Source organism: Bombina bombina, chromosome 4 (genome assembly GCF_027579735.1).
Source record: "Bombina bombina isolate aBomBom1 chromosome 4, aBomBom1.pri, whole genome shotgun sequence".
NCBI classification, from domain to species: domain Eukaryota; kingdom Metazoa; phylum Chordata; class Amphibia; order Anura; family Bombinatoridae; genus Bombina; species Bombina bombina.
Window position 1 is genome coordinate 748,387,867 of NC_069502.1, and position 16,599 is coordinate 748,404,465.

General features: G+C 36.7%; 1 protein-coding gene across 1 annotated transcript in view; it reads left to right on the forward strand.

The window, feature by feature from the left end:
• The window catches only part of LOC128656850 (presenilin-2), a 46,724-nt gene that overhangs the window by 17,213 nt on the left and 12,912 nt on the right, over positions 1–16,599 (forward strand). Inside the window, exons 3-8 of the mRNA XM_053711016.1 lie at positions 1,075–1,307; positions 3,615–3,756; positions 7,317–7,384; positions 10,981–11,201; positions 14,636–14,734; positions 15,390–15,452. Coding sequence (XP_053566991.1) covers positions 1,075–1,307; positions 3,615–3,756; positions 7,317–7,384; positions 10,981–11,201; positions 14,636–14,734; positions 15,390–15,452 — 826 coding nt within the window. The remainder of the gene's footprint in view (positions 1–1,074; positions 1,308–3,614; positions 3,757–7,316; positions 7,385–10,980; positions 11,202–14,635; positions 14,735–15,389; positions 15,453–16,599) is intronic.

Below are 16,599 nucleotides of genomic sequence, written 5' to 3' on the forward strand. Positions count from 1 at the left end.
TAAAATATATCATATCCTTTGTAAGATTGTGTAATTTTTGCATTACTGACCTTTAGACATTAAAGTCCTACTCAGGAAATGCAAGCGTTACTGCTCCTGAGCAAGGCGTTGCCAGTGATTGCTCCGGAGCTGCAATACTTGCCAGAGCAGGACATTACCTTGTTGTTTTTTTATCTGTCCTTTTAAAATTGTCCTACAAAATACAAACACTTGAAAATAAAGGGACTGATTACAAGTGGAGCACTAAATATAACTTTCATGAAATCGGTATTAGCGCTGCACTGTGTAATACCAGCGCACGCTAATGTGCGCTGGTATTGCAAGTTTTCAGCAATGTGAACGCGACCTCGCGTTCGCATTGCTGGGAAGCATCGCACTCTTGAGAGCGCACTTCTTTAGGCTCTTATGGGAGCCTCGTTCTCATGCCGGCAGAGACGGCATCAGAACATCGTTAAGTGAAGGGCTAGGTAGCGCAGTGATGCCAGCAAACTTAAATATATATGTATAAGATATAGATACATATATATTTATGTGTTAATATGTGTGTGTATTCTGCTATTTATAAGCATATACATATATATTTACTGGGAACACACAGTTCCCTTTGACCTCAATGTAAAGGCACTTTTCAGTGCTGTTTTTTTTTTTTCTAACACCCTACTCCCACCAACTTTAGCCCCAAAATACTGCCTTGTGCAGTAACTGTATTAAAAAATAAAGATGCTGCTATCTTTTTTTTTTTTTTTTTTTTTAAATAAAATACACTAGGCTGTATTTTGGGGGCATTTGGGGCCTATTTATAAAATTAAAAGATCTGATCTCTGGTTAATTTTATAAGCGCTGATTGCTACCGCTAGCTCGCGGTAGCTAAAACCAGCCACTTGTAATGGCTGGTTAATTATCACGTGCCGTCAAACGGGTGAATGTGCCTGTTTACGTGCGCACAATAATATAGCTCTTCACTTATAATCTAGCCCAAAATTTTATAAGTTGTGCTATTTTAATATTAGTATTTTTGTTAGTATGATGTGTGTGTTTGTTACAAAGTTTCATTTTGTCCTCCTTTTCTTACAGAAGCAACAAAATGCTACTAGCACACAGGGGGTCGGGGAGACATCTAATGGCCAGACATCACGGTCAAGAGAATCTATTCAGGAAGCACCAACAGACAGCGAAGAAGAAGAGCTGACACTTAAATATGGTGCTCGGCATGTTATCATGTTGTTTGTTCCAGTAACTCTTTGCATGATAGTTGTCGTTGCCACTATAAAATCTGTCAGCTTTTATACTGAAAAAAATGGGCAGTTGTAAGTATAGTAACTTATATTCGGCTATTTTATTATCTTGCTTCTCTAGGTTACTAGTAAACATTTTTTTTTTATTACCATCAGGGTATTATGTGAACTTGCTCTTAATAATTCAACTGTTAGTATTTACAGCTAGGTGATTTTTTATATATATATTTATTTATTGTACAAATGTTACTGTGTTAGACTTATGCATATATAAAATCCCTATCGTTAATTTATTTGGACACTTCTAAAAATAATTTTAGTTTGCAGATTTTATTATTTATATGAATTGATCCCGTATAGGTTTTTTATTTATGAAGCCGTTAACCTGTTCACTTCCATAGACAAGAGCAGAAATGCAAGGATTTGCAACTCCTAAGCAGCCCATTGACACCCAAAGTTGTGTTCTCTTGGTATTCTTAGTTAAAAGCTAAACCTAGGTAGGCTCATATGCTAAGTCCTTAAAGGCTGTCTCTTATCTGAATGCATTTCATAGTTTGTCACAGTTAGCGGGCGTTAGTTCATGTGTGCCATATAGATAACAATGTGCTCACGCCCGTGGAGTTATTTATGAGAGGGCACTGATTGGTTCAAATGCAAGTCTGTCAAAAGATCTGAGATAAGGGGGCAATCTGCAGAGGCTTAAATACAAGGTAATCACAGAGGTAAAAAGTATATTAATATAACTGTATTGATTATAAAAAAAACTAGGGAATGGTAAACAAAGGGATTATCTATCCTTTTAAACAATAACATTTTTGGTGTTTAATGTCCCTGAAGACCAGCAAACAGATGATACCTATGAAGGCGCTGTCACAAACATATATATTTAGCATGTGCTGCCCGCCTGTCTACCTGAGACAGTATGGATCATTGAAGAAAGAGCTTCCTACAGTTGCTTATCTCATTATACAGGGTTATGATAGACTCCTTATTATGCAGAAACCTTTGTATAAGGACCAATGATACATGTTGCCTTTTCTCTTTTTCCGGGCCCCTTTTGCATCTTATTAGGATGCCTACAGAAAAACAGCCATCAAAATCTTCATGTTTGCAAATGGGGGGTTTTCAGCAGGATTTGTGTCCCATTTGTAATCTGGCCGTATGTGTTTATCTGCAAAGGTGTTAAAAATCACCACTAATGTCCTTCTTAGAGCCACAACATATTGTAGCTCCTGAACTGGTCACATGATTGGTAGTTACACGTGTATGCCACTTGTAATTGGCTCACCATCTTTGTCCTACTTAGGTGCTGCAGTGTGCCTAAAATATAAGAGCATTTTATTTTTCTGTTAGAATGTCCCTAGATAAATTATAAACTAGTCTAAGAAAAGATGCCACTTGTTCTGCATTTAAAAAAATAAATATAATAAAAGGATTTTTTTTTTTTTTATATTGTGCCAACTTTTATCTATGATCCTATATTTTAGTACTACTGAATAATACATTTGTTTATGTTAAAATATTGATTTTGCTTCTATAATGTGTATGTGGTGCATTTTGTCAAGTTTTGTTTTGCATATTGCCTTAAATGGACATGAAACCCAAAATTTTTCTTTCATGATTCAGATAAAGAATACGATTTTAAACAACTTTCCAATTTATTTAATTTGCTTCATACTCTTGCTATTTTTTGCTAAAAGGTTTATCTATGAAAGCTCAGGTGCAGCAGAGAATCTAGGTTCTAGCTGCTGATTGGTTGCTACATATATATATACCGCTTGTCATTGGCTCACCCATGTGTTTAGTTAGAAACCAGTAGTGCATTGCTGCTCCTTCAGCAATTGATACCAAGAGAATAAAACAAATTAAATAATAGAAGTAAATTAGAAAGTTGTTTAAAATTGTATTCTCTATCTGAATCATGAAATAAAAATTTTGGGTTTCATGTCCCTTTTAAAGAGACGGTGTACACAAAAAAATGCTGTCCTCTATTTGAAAGGTAACATGCTGACAACTTGTTCCTTAAAAAATATGAAGTAAAAGCGTTTTCACTTTAAATATGCGAGTTTCAGTTGTGCAATTAATGGTTATTGGCTCAAACTTCCTACAAATACTCAAACGGTATTAGCAGGAAGTACCCCTCAACCAATAAGCATGAACAGGAAGTACCTATCAGAAAATTAACATTAGTAGGATGTGATATTCAACCTATGAGAAATAGTAGGAAGTACATTGTATTTAATAAACAAATCAACACATTTAGAAGTTGCTTTATCATATGGATAATAGAACATTTTGAAATACAATGTTCTTTTAACAAGTGGTAATTATAAAAGATTTTCTTAGCCATCTACTTTTTTTTTTCTTTCTAACCGTCAGAATCTACACACCCTTTTCTGAAGACACCACATCAGTCGGTCAGCGGCTATTAAACTCAGTGCTGAATACATTAATAATGATCAGCGTTATACTTGTGATGACAGTATTTCTTGTGTTGTTATACAAATACCGCTGCTACAAGGTAAGACTGGATGCATTTTTTTTATTGTTTTAATTGTTATACAAAGCTACAGTAGCAAAAATAAAACTGTACATTTGTATAAAGTATCATAAAAGTCCCTTAAAGGGACACGAATGTCCAAATTAAACTTTCAGAGACTTTTCAATAATTTAAATTGTTCTCTTTGTATCCTTTGTTGAAAAACATACATTGGTAGGCTCAGCAATGCACTATTGGAACCTAGGTGGTGTTTGGTGGCTACAGACATATGCCTCTTGTCATTGGCTCACCAGATGTGTCCATCTAGCTCCCAGTAGTGCATTGCTGCCCTGGTGGTACATTTACTATATGTTTAACCCCTTTGCAGGAGAAAAATACACCTTTTATATACAAGCAATAGTGCAATATTAAAATGTTCTAACACATTAGTGCATATTACTTTTGCACTTGTGTCCCTTTAAATGAAGATCTACATCCTTAAAGGGATTTGAAAACCCAATTTTTTTTCTTTAATTTTAAGAAACTTTCTAATTTATTCCTATTATTACATTTTCTTCGTTCTTTTGGTATCTTTATTTAAAGTGAAGGTCCATTTTGATGAATTAGTGCTCGGTTTTTAATAAACCTATTAAAAACAAGGGCACTTTAATTCATCAAAATTGACATTTCACTGTTTTCTTCAAAAACTTACCTTTTTAATCCTGGCAGCCGCTGGAGCACTTCCTCCGCCCCGGCCGCAAGCCGTCTTCGCGGATCTAAAATGATGAATCCGGCTTCCTCCAATCACAGCGTAGCATCAGGCCAAGATTCCCCCGGGGGGGAAGCTCTGATTGGAGGAAGCCAGATTCGTCATTTCTGACATCTGCAGAGGCTTCCGACGGCCGGGGGAATCGCTGGAGCGGCATTCAGGATTAAAAGGTAAGTTTTTGAAGAAAAAATTGAAATGTCAATTTTGATAAATAAAAGTGCCCTTGTTTTTAATAGGTTTATTAAAAACCAGGCACTAATTCATCATAATGGACCTTCACTTTAAAAAGCAGGAATGTAAGCTTAGGAGCTGGCTTGTTTTTGGTTCAGCACCTTGGTAGCTCTTGCTGATTGGTGGCTAAATGTGGTGTCCATGTCTTTAAGGGACATAAAAATAAGATTTGTTAGTGGAAACAGCTATCCTGTGTGCAAATTAACGTGGACTTGGACACAGTTTTAACAGTGTAGCTCACAAAAAATAATAAATAACCTGCTATATCGCTATAGAGAGTTTTATTTTTTACTACAAACTCATATTCCCCTTAAAATCAAACTATATATATATATATATATAGAGAAGAACAAGGAAACTCCTCGGCACACCAGGGATAGGTAAAAAGCCAGTCTTTATTTAGTAAAAAATAAAAGCAAGATCCTCATACAGCAACATGGTAAAAACAAAACATGAACTGGAACAGGGGGAACAACACCTCCTGTGACATATATATATACAGGTAGCCCTCAGTTTACGCCGGGGTTAGGTTCCAGGAGGAATGGTTGTAAATTGAAACCCAGTTTATAATGTAAGCCAATGGGAAGTGAGGGAGATAGGTTCCAGGCCCCTCACAAAATTGTCATAAGTAACACCTAATACATTATTTTTAAAGCTCTGAAATTAAGACTTTAAATGCTAAATAGCATTATAAACCTAATAAAATAATCACACAACACAGAATATATAATTAAACTAAGTTAAATGAACAAAAACATTTGCTAAACAGCATTATAAACCTAATAAAATAATCACACAACACAGACTTCACTTGCATTTTTCTGCAAACAGTTCTTTCTATGCATTCCAATCTGGACTGATTTATAGACAGGACGATCTTGTTCCTTTGAAATCTGCTCGATAGCTCAGGTCTGGTTAAACTGATTAATTTCAGCTTGCTTGGCTTTGCTGCAACACAAGCGGACAACTCCACCTACTGGCTATTTTAATAAATGCACTGCTTCTCAATGCTTTTCAATAGCAGTCACATGACTGGAAAAAAAGGTTGTTATTCTGAAACAGTGTAAATTGAACCGTTGTAAAACGAGGGCCACCTGTGTGTGTGTGTGTGTGTGTGTGTATGTATATATATATATATATATATATATATATATATATATATATATATATATATATATATATATATATATATATATATATATATATATATATATCTTTCCATAGCATAAACTTTTGAATTATTGTGAGATATATATATATATATATATATATATATATATATATATATATACATATATAAAAATACCTTTAATTTATGTTATGGAGTTTTGAAGCTAGAACTTTTTTTTTTTTTTTTTTTTTTAAATCTGGCTTCATAATTTTCACATTATTGTTTTTAAGAATAAAAAATATTTTGTAAACCATTTTTTTCTGGAAGCATTTTTAGCTTCTTGCATCCAACTGACTAGTGGCATTGTATTCACTAAATAATAATATCATGTTAGTGCTTAGTTAAGGGACATACTGTCAATCATTCCAACACATCCAATTGCTCTCTTCATCCTGTCACAACCACCTACGCAATATCTCCCAAATGTGTCCGTTTCTGAACACTGACACCACTAAGGAACTAATCCACTCCCTTGTAATTTCCTGACTTGACTACTGCAATAACCTACTGACTGGCCTTCTTCTCTCCCGCCTCTTCCCCTTTCATCCTAAACACCTCTGCCAGGCTAATCCACCTTTCCCGCCGCTGAGCTTGTAATTGTCTCATGACTGTCATATGATAGAAAGCCGGCAAATTGAAATACATTTTTATTATGCACTTGATTATGCTATTCTACTGCATTTAATTGTCCTTGAAACGACCACTCGATGCAGTAGAATTGCATAATTAACAAGTGCATAATAAAAAGACAATGCAATAGCACTTACTCTGAATTTCAAATAAACAGTAGATTTTTATTTTTTTTTTGGACAAATTATTTTTTTCTCCCATTTTCTGGCCCCCTGTATCATGTGACAGACATCAGTCAGTCAGACTAGTATACGTTTACCCTATGCTCAGTAGGAGCTTGTTCCCCAGAAAGTGTGCATATAAAAAGACTGAGCAAAATTTGATAATGGAAGTAAATTGGAAAGTGTCTTAAAACTGCTGCTCTATCTGAATCATAAAAGTTTATTTTGACTTTAGTGTTTCTTTAAATGCATTGCTGCTCCTTTGCAGAGCATACATATGTACTTGCCAATCATGAGTGACATACACATCTAACCACCAATCACTAGCTGTAGTTAGCAGCTGCAGGACTTTAACTATATTTTAACCCTTTTGTGAGTGTTAAACACTTAGGGTACTTTGTACCATACTCCCTATAAAGGCCTAAAAGCAAAATTCATGACCTAGGTTTTCAAAATGCTGCAAACTGCCCAAACAGCTATTTGATTTGCAGCATTTGTAGGCTACAGAATTTGCTTTTTGGCCTCTCTATGGAGAGTGGCACAAGTATGATCTTTGCACAAAAGCAAGAGGTGTTTAATGTCCTTTATCTCAATAAAAATACATATTTTTTCATCTTTAATTTGTGTTGTTATTTTACAGTTTATTCATGGGTGGCTGATTCTTTCATCTCTAATGTTGCTGTTTATGTTCACTTACATATACCTTGGGTAAGTATTTTTTTATTTTAAATATGAGACAGCAAATTAAAGGGGCATAGCAGCCAAAATTAAAGGTATACTAAACCCAATTTTTTTCTTTCATGATTCAGAAAGAGCACCCTGGATAGCGCTTGCTTATTGGTGGCTACATTTAGCCACCAATAAGCAAGCATAACCCAGGTTCTGAACCAAAAAATGGGCCGGCTCCTAAGTTTTACATTCCTGCTTTTTAAATAAAGATAGCAGGAGAATGAAGAAAAATTGATAATAGGAGTAAATGAGAAAGTTGCTTAAAATTGCCTGCTCTATCTGAATCATGAAAGAAAAAAAATTGGCTTAGTGTCCCTTTAAGATACAGAACCATTTTTAAATATGTATTTGCAAAAATGCTTCACTATTTCTCTAATACCTTTTACTGTACATGGCCACGTGGAGCATATCTATATATTCTCTGCACCTGCATTCAAGCAACATATCTGCTCAGAGAGCTAACAACGGCTTGTAAAACTTGGGTGATGTTTGCATTATTAACAATGGGTACAGGCCACCAGTGACTCTCTTAGCAATAAAAGCTTTTACTAGAATAATTTTTGTCAATAAAATGTACATTTTAATTGTGACTGTTGTGACTCTCAATAAATGTTTTTTTTCGCAAATATTCCCAAATATTATTACTAACCACTTTAAAATGGTATGTCATTAAAGGGGCATGAAACCCAAACATTTTCTTTAAAGTGATGGTAAATTCTGACAAACTGCTCCACATATTTCTAAAGGTCTTATCCTAACTAGCATATCGATATGCTTTTTATTAATCAATTCATCAGCACACTGAATTATTTCACTTTTATTACCGCTCCGTTGCCGTATTGAATCCAGCCCCTCTCTAAGATTTTTGAAGCTTCTTCTTTGAGTAACATCTGTTCTAGCCAATTACAGCCTCACCATGCGCCCCATGAAAAAGTCTATCTGCACGCCGCCGTGCTCGGAACGCTGACATCTTATTGTCACTACAACTTACGCTATTTGCACAATATAATAAGTGAATTAGCTGCTTCCCTAACAGTAAACAGTGCATCTGTTTAAAGCAAACGGTCAATCATTTCCCTTATTATATTGCGCAAATAGCGTAAATTGTAGCGCATGTGCATTTAAATAACATGTCGGTGTTCCGAGCACGGGACTGTACAGATAGACTTTTTCATGGGGTTCATGGTGAGGCTGTGATTGGCTAGAACAGATGCCACTCAAAGAAGGATCTTCAAAAATCTTAGAGAGAGGCTGGATTCAATACGGCAATGGAGCGGTAATAAAAGTTAAATAATTCAGTGTGCTGATGAATTGATTAATAAAAAGCATATCGATATGCTAGTTAGGATAAGACCTTTAGAAATATGTGGAGCAATTTGTCAGAATTTACCATCGCTTTAATTATTCAGACAGAGCATGCAATTTTAAACAACTTTCTAATATACTTCTTTTAATTTGTCTTTGTTCTATTTGTATCCTTTGTTGAGAAACAGGGATGTATGCTCAGGAGCGTGCAAATGTCTGGAGCACTAGATGGCAGCAGTTTTGCAAGAATGTTATCTATTTGCACTGTATGGCAGCACTATTTCCTGCAATGTAGTGCACCAGACACCTAACTGTGTATCTCTTCAACAAAGAATACCATAGGAACAATCACGTTTGATAACAAAAGTAAATTGTAAACTTTTTTTATGCTCTGTACAAATTACAAAAAGAAAATTTGGGGTTCATATTAACTATTAATAACACTTTGCTCATTTTAATTACACTTATATTTCCTCCACTGAAATCAAAGAATTTAAATCATTGGCTCATGTGATGGTGTTAAAGTTCTGATCATCTTTGTGATGAAGATTAGCACAAGTGAACTATAAGAAGCTTATCCCTGTTTGTCATTGTCCTATAACACAAACTATTAAGCTAGATGGGCACCTATCTTTTGTTTGTCATCTATGCAAATGTCCATTAGCGATTTGGGCAACCAGTTATGGCCAACTGTGCCTTATACAGCTGCCCATCAGAATGTACTTTATTTTGAGATAATGAAATAAAAATGTTTGTACTTTACTATCATTCAGCAAGATTACAAGTGTTGCAGTACGGCTATAACGCAGAAATATTGGCCATTGTGCACAGAATATGCAGGTATTTACAAGTCGCCGCAGAACAGCTATACCACTAGTGTTTTAGCCTTTACGCAACTCTCCATTCCGCACTCAAAATGGCTTTTGAGTGTGGAATTTTCATTGCGCCATATTACAAGTTGAGCGGTCCAGCTATTGAGCTAGCATTATAACTTAAACCGCCCGATCCATTCTGCGATCAAAGACCAGTAGTTATGGATTTTATGAAACAAAAATGTTTCACAAAACTCATAACAAAAATGTTACAAAGTACACTGAAACCCATAAACTACACTATTAACCCCTATACCGCCATCCCCCCGCATCACAAATACTATATTAAACCTATTAATCCCTAAACCGTCGGCCCCCACATCGCTACTACTATGAAAAACCTATTAACCCCTAAACTGCCGCCCCCCCCCAAAATCACTACTACTATGAAAAAAATATTAACCTCTAAACTGTCGCCCCCCACATCGCAAAACACTAAATTAAACTTTTAACCCCTAAACCTAACACCCCCTAACTTTAAATTAAATTAAACCTACAAAATAAATAAATAAAAACTTACCCGTGAAAAGAAAAAAAAATTAACCTAACATTATTATTTTAAAAATATAAAATAAAATAAAAAAAATAAAAATTCCAATATTAAAAAATCCTAACACTACGAAAAAAACCAAACTAACATTACAAAAAAACACTACAATTACAAAAATTTAAAATAATCTAACATTACAAAAAAACCACTAACGTTATGAAAAATTAAAAAAAATCTAAGATTACAAAAAATAATAAACGAAATGATCCAAAATAATAAAAATTAAACCTAATCTAATAGCCCTAAAAAACAAAAAGGCCACCCCAAAATAAAAACACCCCCTAATCTATCAATAAACTACCAATAGCCCTTAAAAAGGGCCTTTTGTAGGGCTTTGCCCTAAGTTAAACGGCTCTTTTACCTACAAAAATTACAAAGTCCCCCCCTAAAAGTAAACCCCCTACACCCAACCAACCCCCCAAAATAAAAATAAACTAAATCTAAAAAAAACCTAAGCTACCCATTGCCCCTAAAGGGGCATTTGTATGGGCATTGCCCTTAAAAGGGCAATCAGCTCTTTAGTCCCCATTAAAAAAAAAATGCCCTTTTGGCTGATTTGAACAGATGATGTATGTGGGGGAAAACGTGCACGAGCACGTCAAGTCAGGCCTTGGGTTTTGTGCGGTATGGAGCTTATCGCACCATATTGCACAACAAAAGAAGGTTTTTCAGGAACTTGTAATGGCAGCGCTATAGAAAGTGTGATACCGCTCATTTTTTTGCGCTATTTAAACACCCGGTTTAGCGCACGACTTGTAATCTTGGTGATTGTGTTTAATAATATCTGGTTACACAACAGTTTCTCATTTTGTTTATACTACTTTTTTGATTTTCCTATTTTAATTTAGTGAAGTCTTGAAAACATATAATGTGGCAATGGATTACCCAACACTTATTTTGGTGATCTGGAATTTTGGAGCAGTAGGTATGATCTGCATCCATTGGAAGGGTCCACTACAGCTCCAGCAGGCTTACCTTATCATGATAAGTGCCTTAATGGCCCTCGTCTTTATAAAGTATCTTCCAGAATGGTCAGCATGGGTCATCCTAGGAGCCATATCCATTTATGGTAAGCAGATATATCTAAATAAATACATGTAAATATATACATTACACCTAGCGATATGTCTTGAGAAACGATTATTTTTCACTAGGAAGTGTTCATACTTAACCCTTTGAGTGCTAAGCACTTTCCCACCTGGGTGCTAAGGTTTTCTTAAAGGGTTTTTTATTTAATATTTTTAAAAATATTTTTTTTTTACTTTTTTATTTTTATTTATTTCAGATCCCCAAGACTTACACCATTGGAAAGGTTAGGCGATTACCTTTCCAACGGTGGGTCTTGGGGGTCTGTAGCTGCTTAGATGCCTGAGATACAGGCTTCTAAGCAGCATGCCCCCTGCTCCTATATTTAACATTGTAAATGTTAAATAAAGTTGCGCGGTGACGTCATCACGTTTATTGCGCGTGACGTCACCACGCAAAAAGGAGCGAGTGGGAACCCCCCAGATCTCCCTCAAGTTGGGAGAGTGCTAGTGACGGCTCTGAGCCGTCATTAGCACCAGAGTGGGAAACTCTGTGACGGCTCAGAGCCGTCATTAGCACTCAAGGGGTTAAAGGGACACTAAACCCAGATTTTTTCTGTCATGATTCAGAAAGAGCATGCAATTTTTAGCAACTTTCTAATTTACTCCTATTATCAATTTTTCTTTGTTCTCTTGCTATCTTTATATAAAAAGCAGGAACATGATGCATAGGAGCCGGTCCGTTTTTGGTTGAGAACCTGGATTATAGCGCTATCCATGGTTCTGAACCTAAAATGGGCTGGCTGCTAAGATTTACATTCCTGCTTTTAAACTAAAGATAGCAAGAGAACGAAGAAAAATTGATAATAGGAGTAAATTAGAAAGTTGATTAAAATGTCATGCTCTATCTGATTCGTGAAAGAAAAAAAATCTGGGTTCAGTGTCCCTTTAAAGGGAAACTAAACCCAAGTTTTCTCTTTTATGATTCAGATAGAGCAGGGTTCTTCAAACCACTTGTCGGGACCCATTACTGGGTCACAACACCATGTTTACTAGGTTGCGGCTTGTGTGTGTGTTGTATGAGAATGTGTGTGGTGTGTGTGTGTAGTATGAAAATGTTTGTGGTGTTTGTGTCTGTTGAATGAGAGTGTGTGTGGTGTGTTTTGTCTGGCATGAGTGTGTGTGTGGTGTGTCTGTGGCATAAGAGTGTGTGTGGTGTGTCTGTGGCATGAGAGTGTGTGTGGTGTGTCTGTGGCATGAGAGTGTGTGTGGTGTGTCTGGCATGAGAGTGTGTGTGTGTGTAGTATGAATGTTTGTGGTGTTTGTGTCTGTTGAATGAGAGTGTGTGTGGTGTGTCTATGACATAAGAATGAGTATGTGTGTGTTGTGTCTGTTGCATGAGAGCGTGTGTGGTGTGTCTGTGGCATGAGTGTGTGTGTGTGGTGTGTCTGTGGCATAAGAGTGTGTGTGCTGTGTCTGTGGCATGAGAGTGTGTGTGTGTGTAGAATGAAAATGTTTGTGGTGTTTGTGTCTGTTGAATGAGAGTGTGTGTGGTGTGTCTGTGGCATAAGAGTGTGTGTGTTGTGTCTGTGGCATGAGAGTGTGTGTGTGTGTGTAGAATGAAAATGTTTGTGGTGTTTGTGTCTGTTGAATGAGAGTGTGTGTGGTGTGTCTATGACATGACAGTGAGTGTGTGTGTGTTGTGTCTGTGGCATGAGAGCGTGTGTGGTGTGTGTGTGTGTGGTGTGTCTGTGGCATGAGAGTGTGTGTGGTGTGTCTGTGGCATGAGAGTGTGTGTGTGTGTAGTATGAATGTTTGTGGTGTTTGTGTCTGTTGAATGAGAGTGTGTGTGGTGTGTTTTGTCTGGCATGAGTGTGTGTGTGGTGTGTCTGTGGCATAAGAGTGTGTGTGGTGTGTCTGTGGCATAAGAGTGTGTGTGGTGTGTCTGTGGCATAAGAGTGTGTGTGGTGTGTCTGTGGCATAAGAGTGTGTGTGGTGTGTCTGTGGCATAAGAGTGTGTGTGGTGTGTCTGTGGCATGAGAGTGTGTGTGGTGTGTCTGTGGCATGAGAGTGTGTGTGGTGTGTGTGTGGTGTGTCTGTGGCATGAGAGTGTGTGTGGTGTGTCTGTGGCATAAGAGTGTGTGTGGTGTGTCTGTGGCATGAGAGTGTGTGTGGTGTGTCTGTGGCATGAGAGTGTGTGTGGTGTGTGTGTGGTGTGTCTGTGGCATGAGAGTGTGTGTGGTGTGTCTGTGGCATGAGAGTGTGTGTGGTGTGTCTGGCATGAGAGTGTGTGTGTGTGTGTGTGTAGTATGAATGTTTGTGGTGTTTGTGTCTGTTGAATGAGAGTGTGTGTGGTGTGTCTATGACATAAGAGTGAGTATGTGTGTGTTGTGTCTGTTGCATGAGTGTGTGTGTGGTGTGTCTGTGGCATGAGTGTGTGTGTGTGTGTAGAATGAAAATGTTTGTGGTGTTTGTGTCTGTTGAATAAGAGTGTGTGTGGTGTGTCTGTGGCATAAGAGTGTGTGTGGTGTGTCTGTGGCATGAGAGTGTGTGTGTGTTTGTGTGTAGAATGAAAATGTTTGTGGTGTTTGTCTGTTGAATGAGAGTGTGTGTGGTGTGTCTATGACATGACAGTGAGTGTGTGTGTGGTGTGTCTGTGGCATGCGTGTGTGTGTGGTGTGTCTGTGGCATGAGAGTGTGTGTTATTACGTTTTACAACACATTGAAGTTTGACTACAATCAGGAGTAAAGTACACACACATTTAGTCACTTTGCAAAAATTGCAGCTATCTTGATGTATATTAGTTACTAATATTTTCAAATAAAGTCATGACTCTGGGGCTTGGGGAAAAAGTTTGAAGAACCCTGAGATAGAGCATTTAATTTTGCACAATTTTCTAATTTACTCCTTTACTCAATTTTTCTTCATTCTCTTGCTATCTTTATTTGAAAAGGAATGGAAAGCTTAGGGGCCCCGGCCCATTTTAGGTTCAGCACCCTGGATAGTGCTTGCTTATTGGTGGCTACATTTGGGCTATATAAGTATCAGGTGTGTTAAAAATATTGTTTCACAAGACACAGCCCTAAATAACATGTTGTGCTTTATCGCCTCTATGTCACAACTAATCACTGACTAGGCCCACACTAGGCCGAAACGTAAGTCTGGGGTTTTGCCGTTAATCTCGTTCAGAGAGGTATTGCCTGGTATTTTGAGGCTGGAATGTATGGTTTAGTCAGGATCAGACTGATATAATACAGAAACGTTCTTCTCTGTGAAAGGCACATACTGGGCAAAAAGAGGCTGCTTCTGGGGTGGCAATTATGCTATTGTTCGTTCCCAGGTTGAGCGCTTCTCTCTTTTTCTATATGCAAAAACTAGCATGTATTTACATAATTACTTCAATGTATTTCTAACTTAAAACTGCAGTGAGTGAGCAGACGTGATGATGACTGCTGTATTCTGTGTTTTTGCTGACAGATCTATTAGCTGTATTATGTCCAAAGGGTCCTTTGAGGATGCTGGTGGAAACAGCGCAGGAACGAAATGAACCCATATTTCCTGCATTGATCTATTCCTGTAAGTATTACACCTGTTACATAATATCTATGTCTATCGCTAAGTAGATTTCTGTTCATGGATTGCATTTTAAAAGAGTTTCAAAGAGTCTATCAAAGCATTTATTGCTAGTGAATTTAAAGGGACAGTAAAGTCAAAATTAAATTTTCATGATTCAGATAGAGCATGCAATTTTAAACAACTTTCCAATTTACTTCTGTTACCAAATTTGAGGTGACCTACCTAGATATGCCTTTCAACAAAGGATACCAAACGAATGTAGCAAATTAGACAATAAAAGTAAATTGGAATCTTGTTTAAAATTGGATGCTCTATCTGAATATTGACTTTAATGTCCCTTTTAACATTAAATAACAAAATGCATCTATGCAAAACATTTTTCTCCTTTACTAACTGATGCTACAAATTGTTACAAATATATTTTGTATTCGTATTGTTTTGTATGTGAAGCTCTGTTGTACAACTTATTTATTTGTTATGCATTTTCTTTTTCGTTCCTGGTTATCCTTACTAGTTTGTGAAATATATTTGAGTTTTTAATGATTAGAGTGCTTTGTACTTAGATGCATAAACAGAAAACTGAAGCTGCACAAATCTTTTATCACAGCAGATTATTTGTTGTCTTATAATTATACTGTGCATTTGTATTTTAAAGCTGCTATGGTTTGGACAGTGGGAATGGCAGATGCCAGAGTGAATCAACCTCTCCTCAACACAGGTAAGAACCTGACACACTAATTTAATGTATTACTAATCCAGCATAAGTGGAAAATTTCAGTTTTAGATAGATAAATAGATATGGATGTAAGAAAGTAACACAACAGAACAGATGTGGGTGCCATTACTGCTTATGCTAAAATGATGACATATTATTATTGATGGCTCCCCAGTCCTCTTTGTGCTTACACAGGTTCAACTGTTCAGCAACAGAAATTGGTCACTGGTTCAGCCTGACGTTAGCAGCAGTGCATGTTCTTCTCCCTGCAATCTGCTTTGCGTATAAAACTTGCTTGTGCACTGCTTCCTCTGTGATCACTTGCCACTCTGTCCAATCTCCCTGCTTAAAGGAATATGAAATAAATTTTTTTTTTTTCATGATTTAGATAGAGAATGCAATTTTAAGCAGCTTTCTAATTTACTCCTATTATCAATTTTTCTTTGTTGTTGTTTTTTTTTGGTTCAACACCTGGGTAGGGCTTGCTGATTGGTGGCTAAATGTAGCCACCAATCAGCAAGCGCTATCCAGGGTTCTGAACCAAAAATGGGCATACATACATTTCTGCTTTTTTGAAATAAATATGAAGGTGTTTTATTATGCTACCTGCATACCAGCTGACCACTTTTAACTGCTTGTCCCAGCATAGCAGAAGCAAAAGAGAGAATCAGTGAAAACACTATTCTAAACGTCTAGTATTGGTCTTCATATAAAAACAGTGATTAACTAATTAAATGCTTAGAATAGGGACAGGGAGAACTCACCCCTAAACAGATGGGGAGAGTTAAATAACGTGCATACAAAGTACAGAAACAATTAGTCTCAAACAATTAGAATCAGGGTGAGCTATTAATAATTTTGTGAATCTCCACATTTGTTTACATTTCTTAATGATGTTATTAAACTTGATTTTTTTTAAATTGAGTCTGTTCAGATCTTGATCTGATTTGAACTGGGAATGGTCCAGGGGGAATCACAAGAACTGGGATATCAGTCTTAATTTGTAGACTATGAGACCCCAGCATACCATATAACACATGCTAGTGCTTCATGCTTGTGAGTTGTCATCTGTTTTATACAATTCCAGTGTTACTGGTCAGTTGTGTTTCTAGGCTATGACTGAAGAAACTGAATCCCTTTTCCTTTCAAT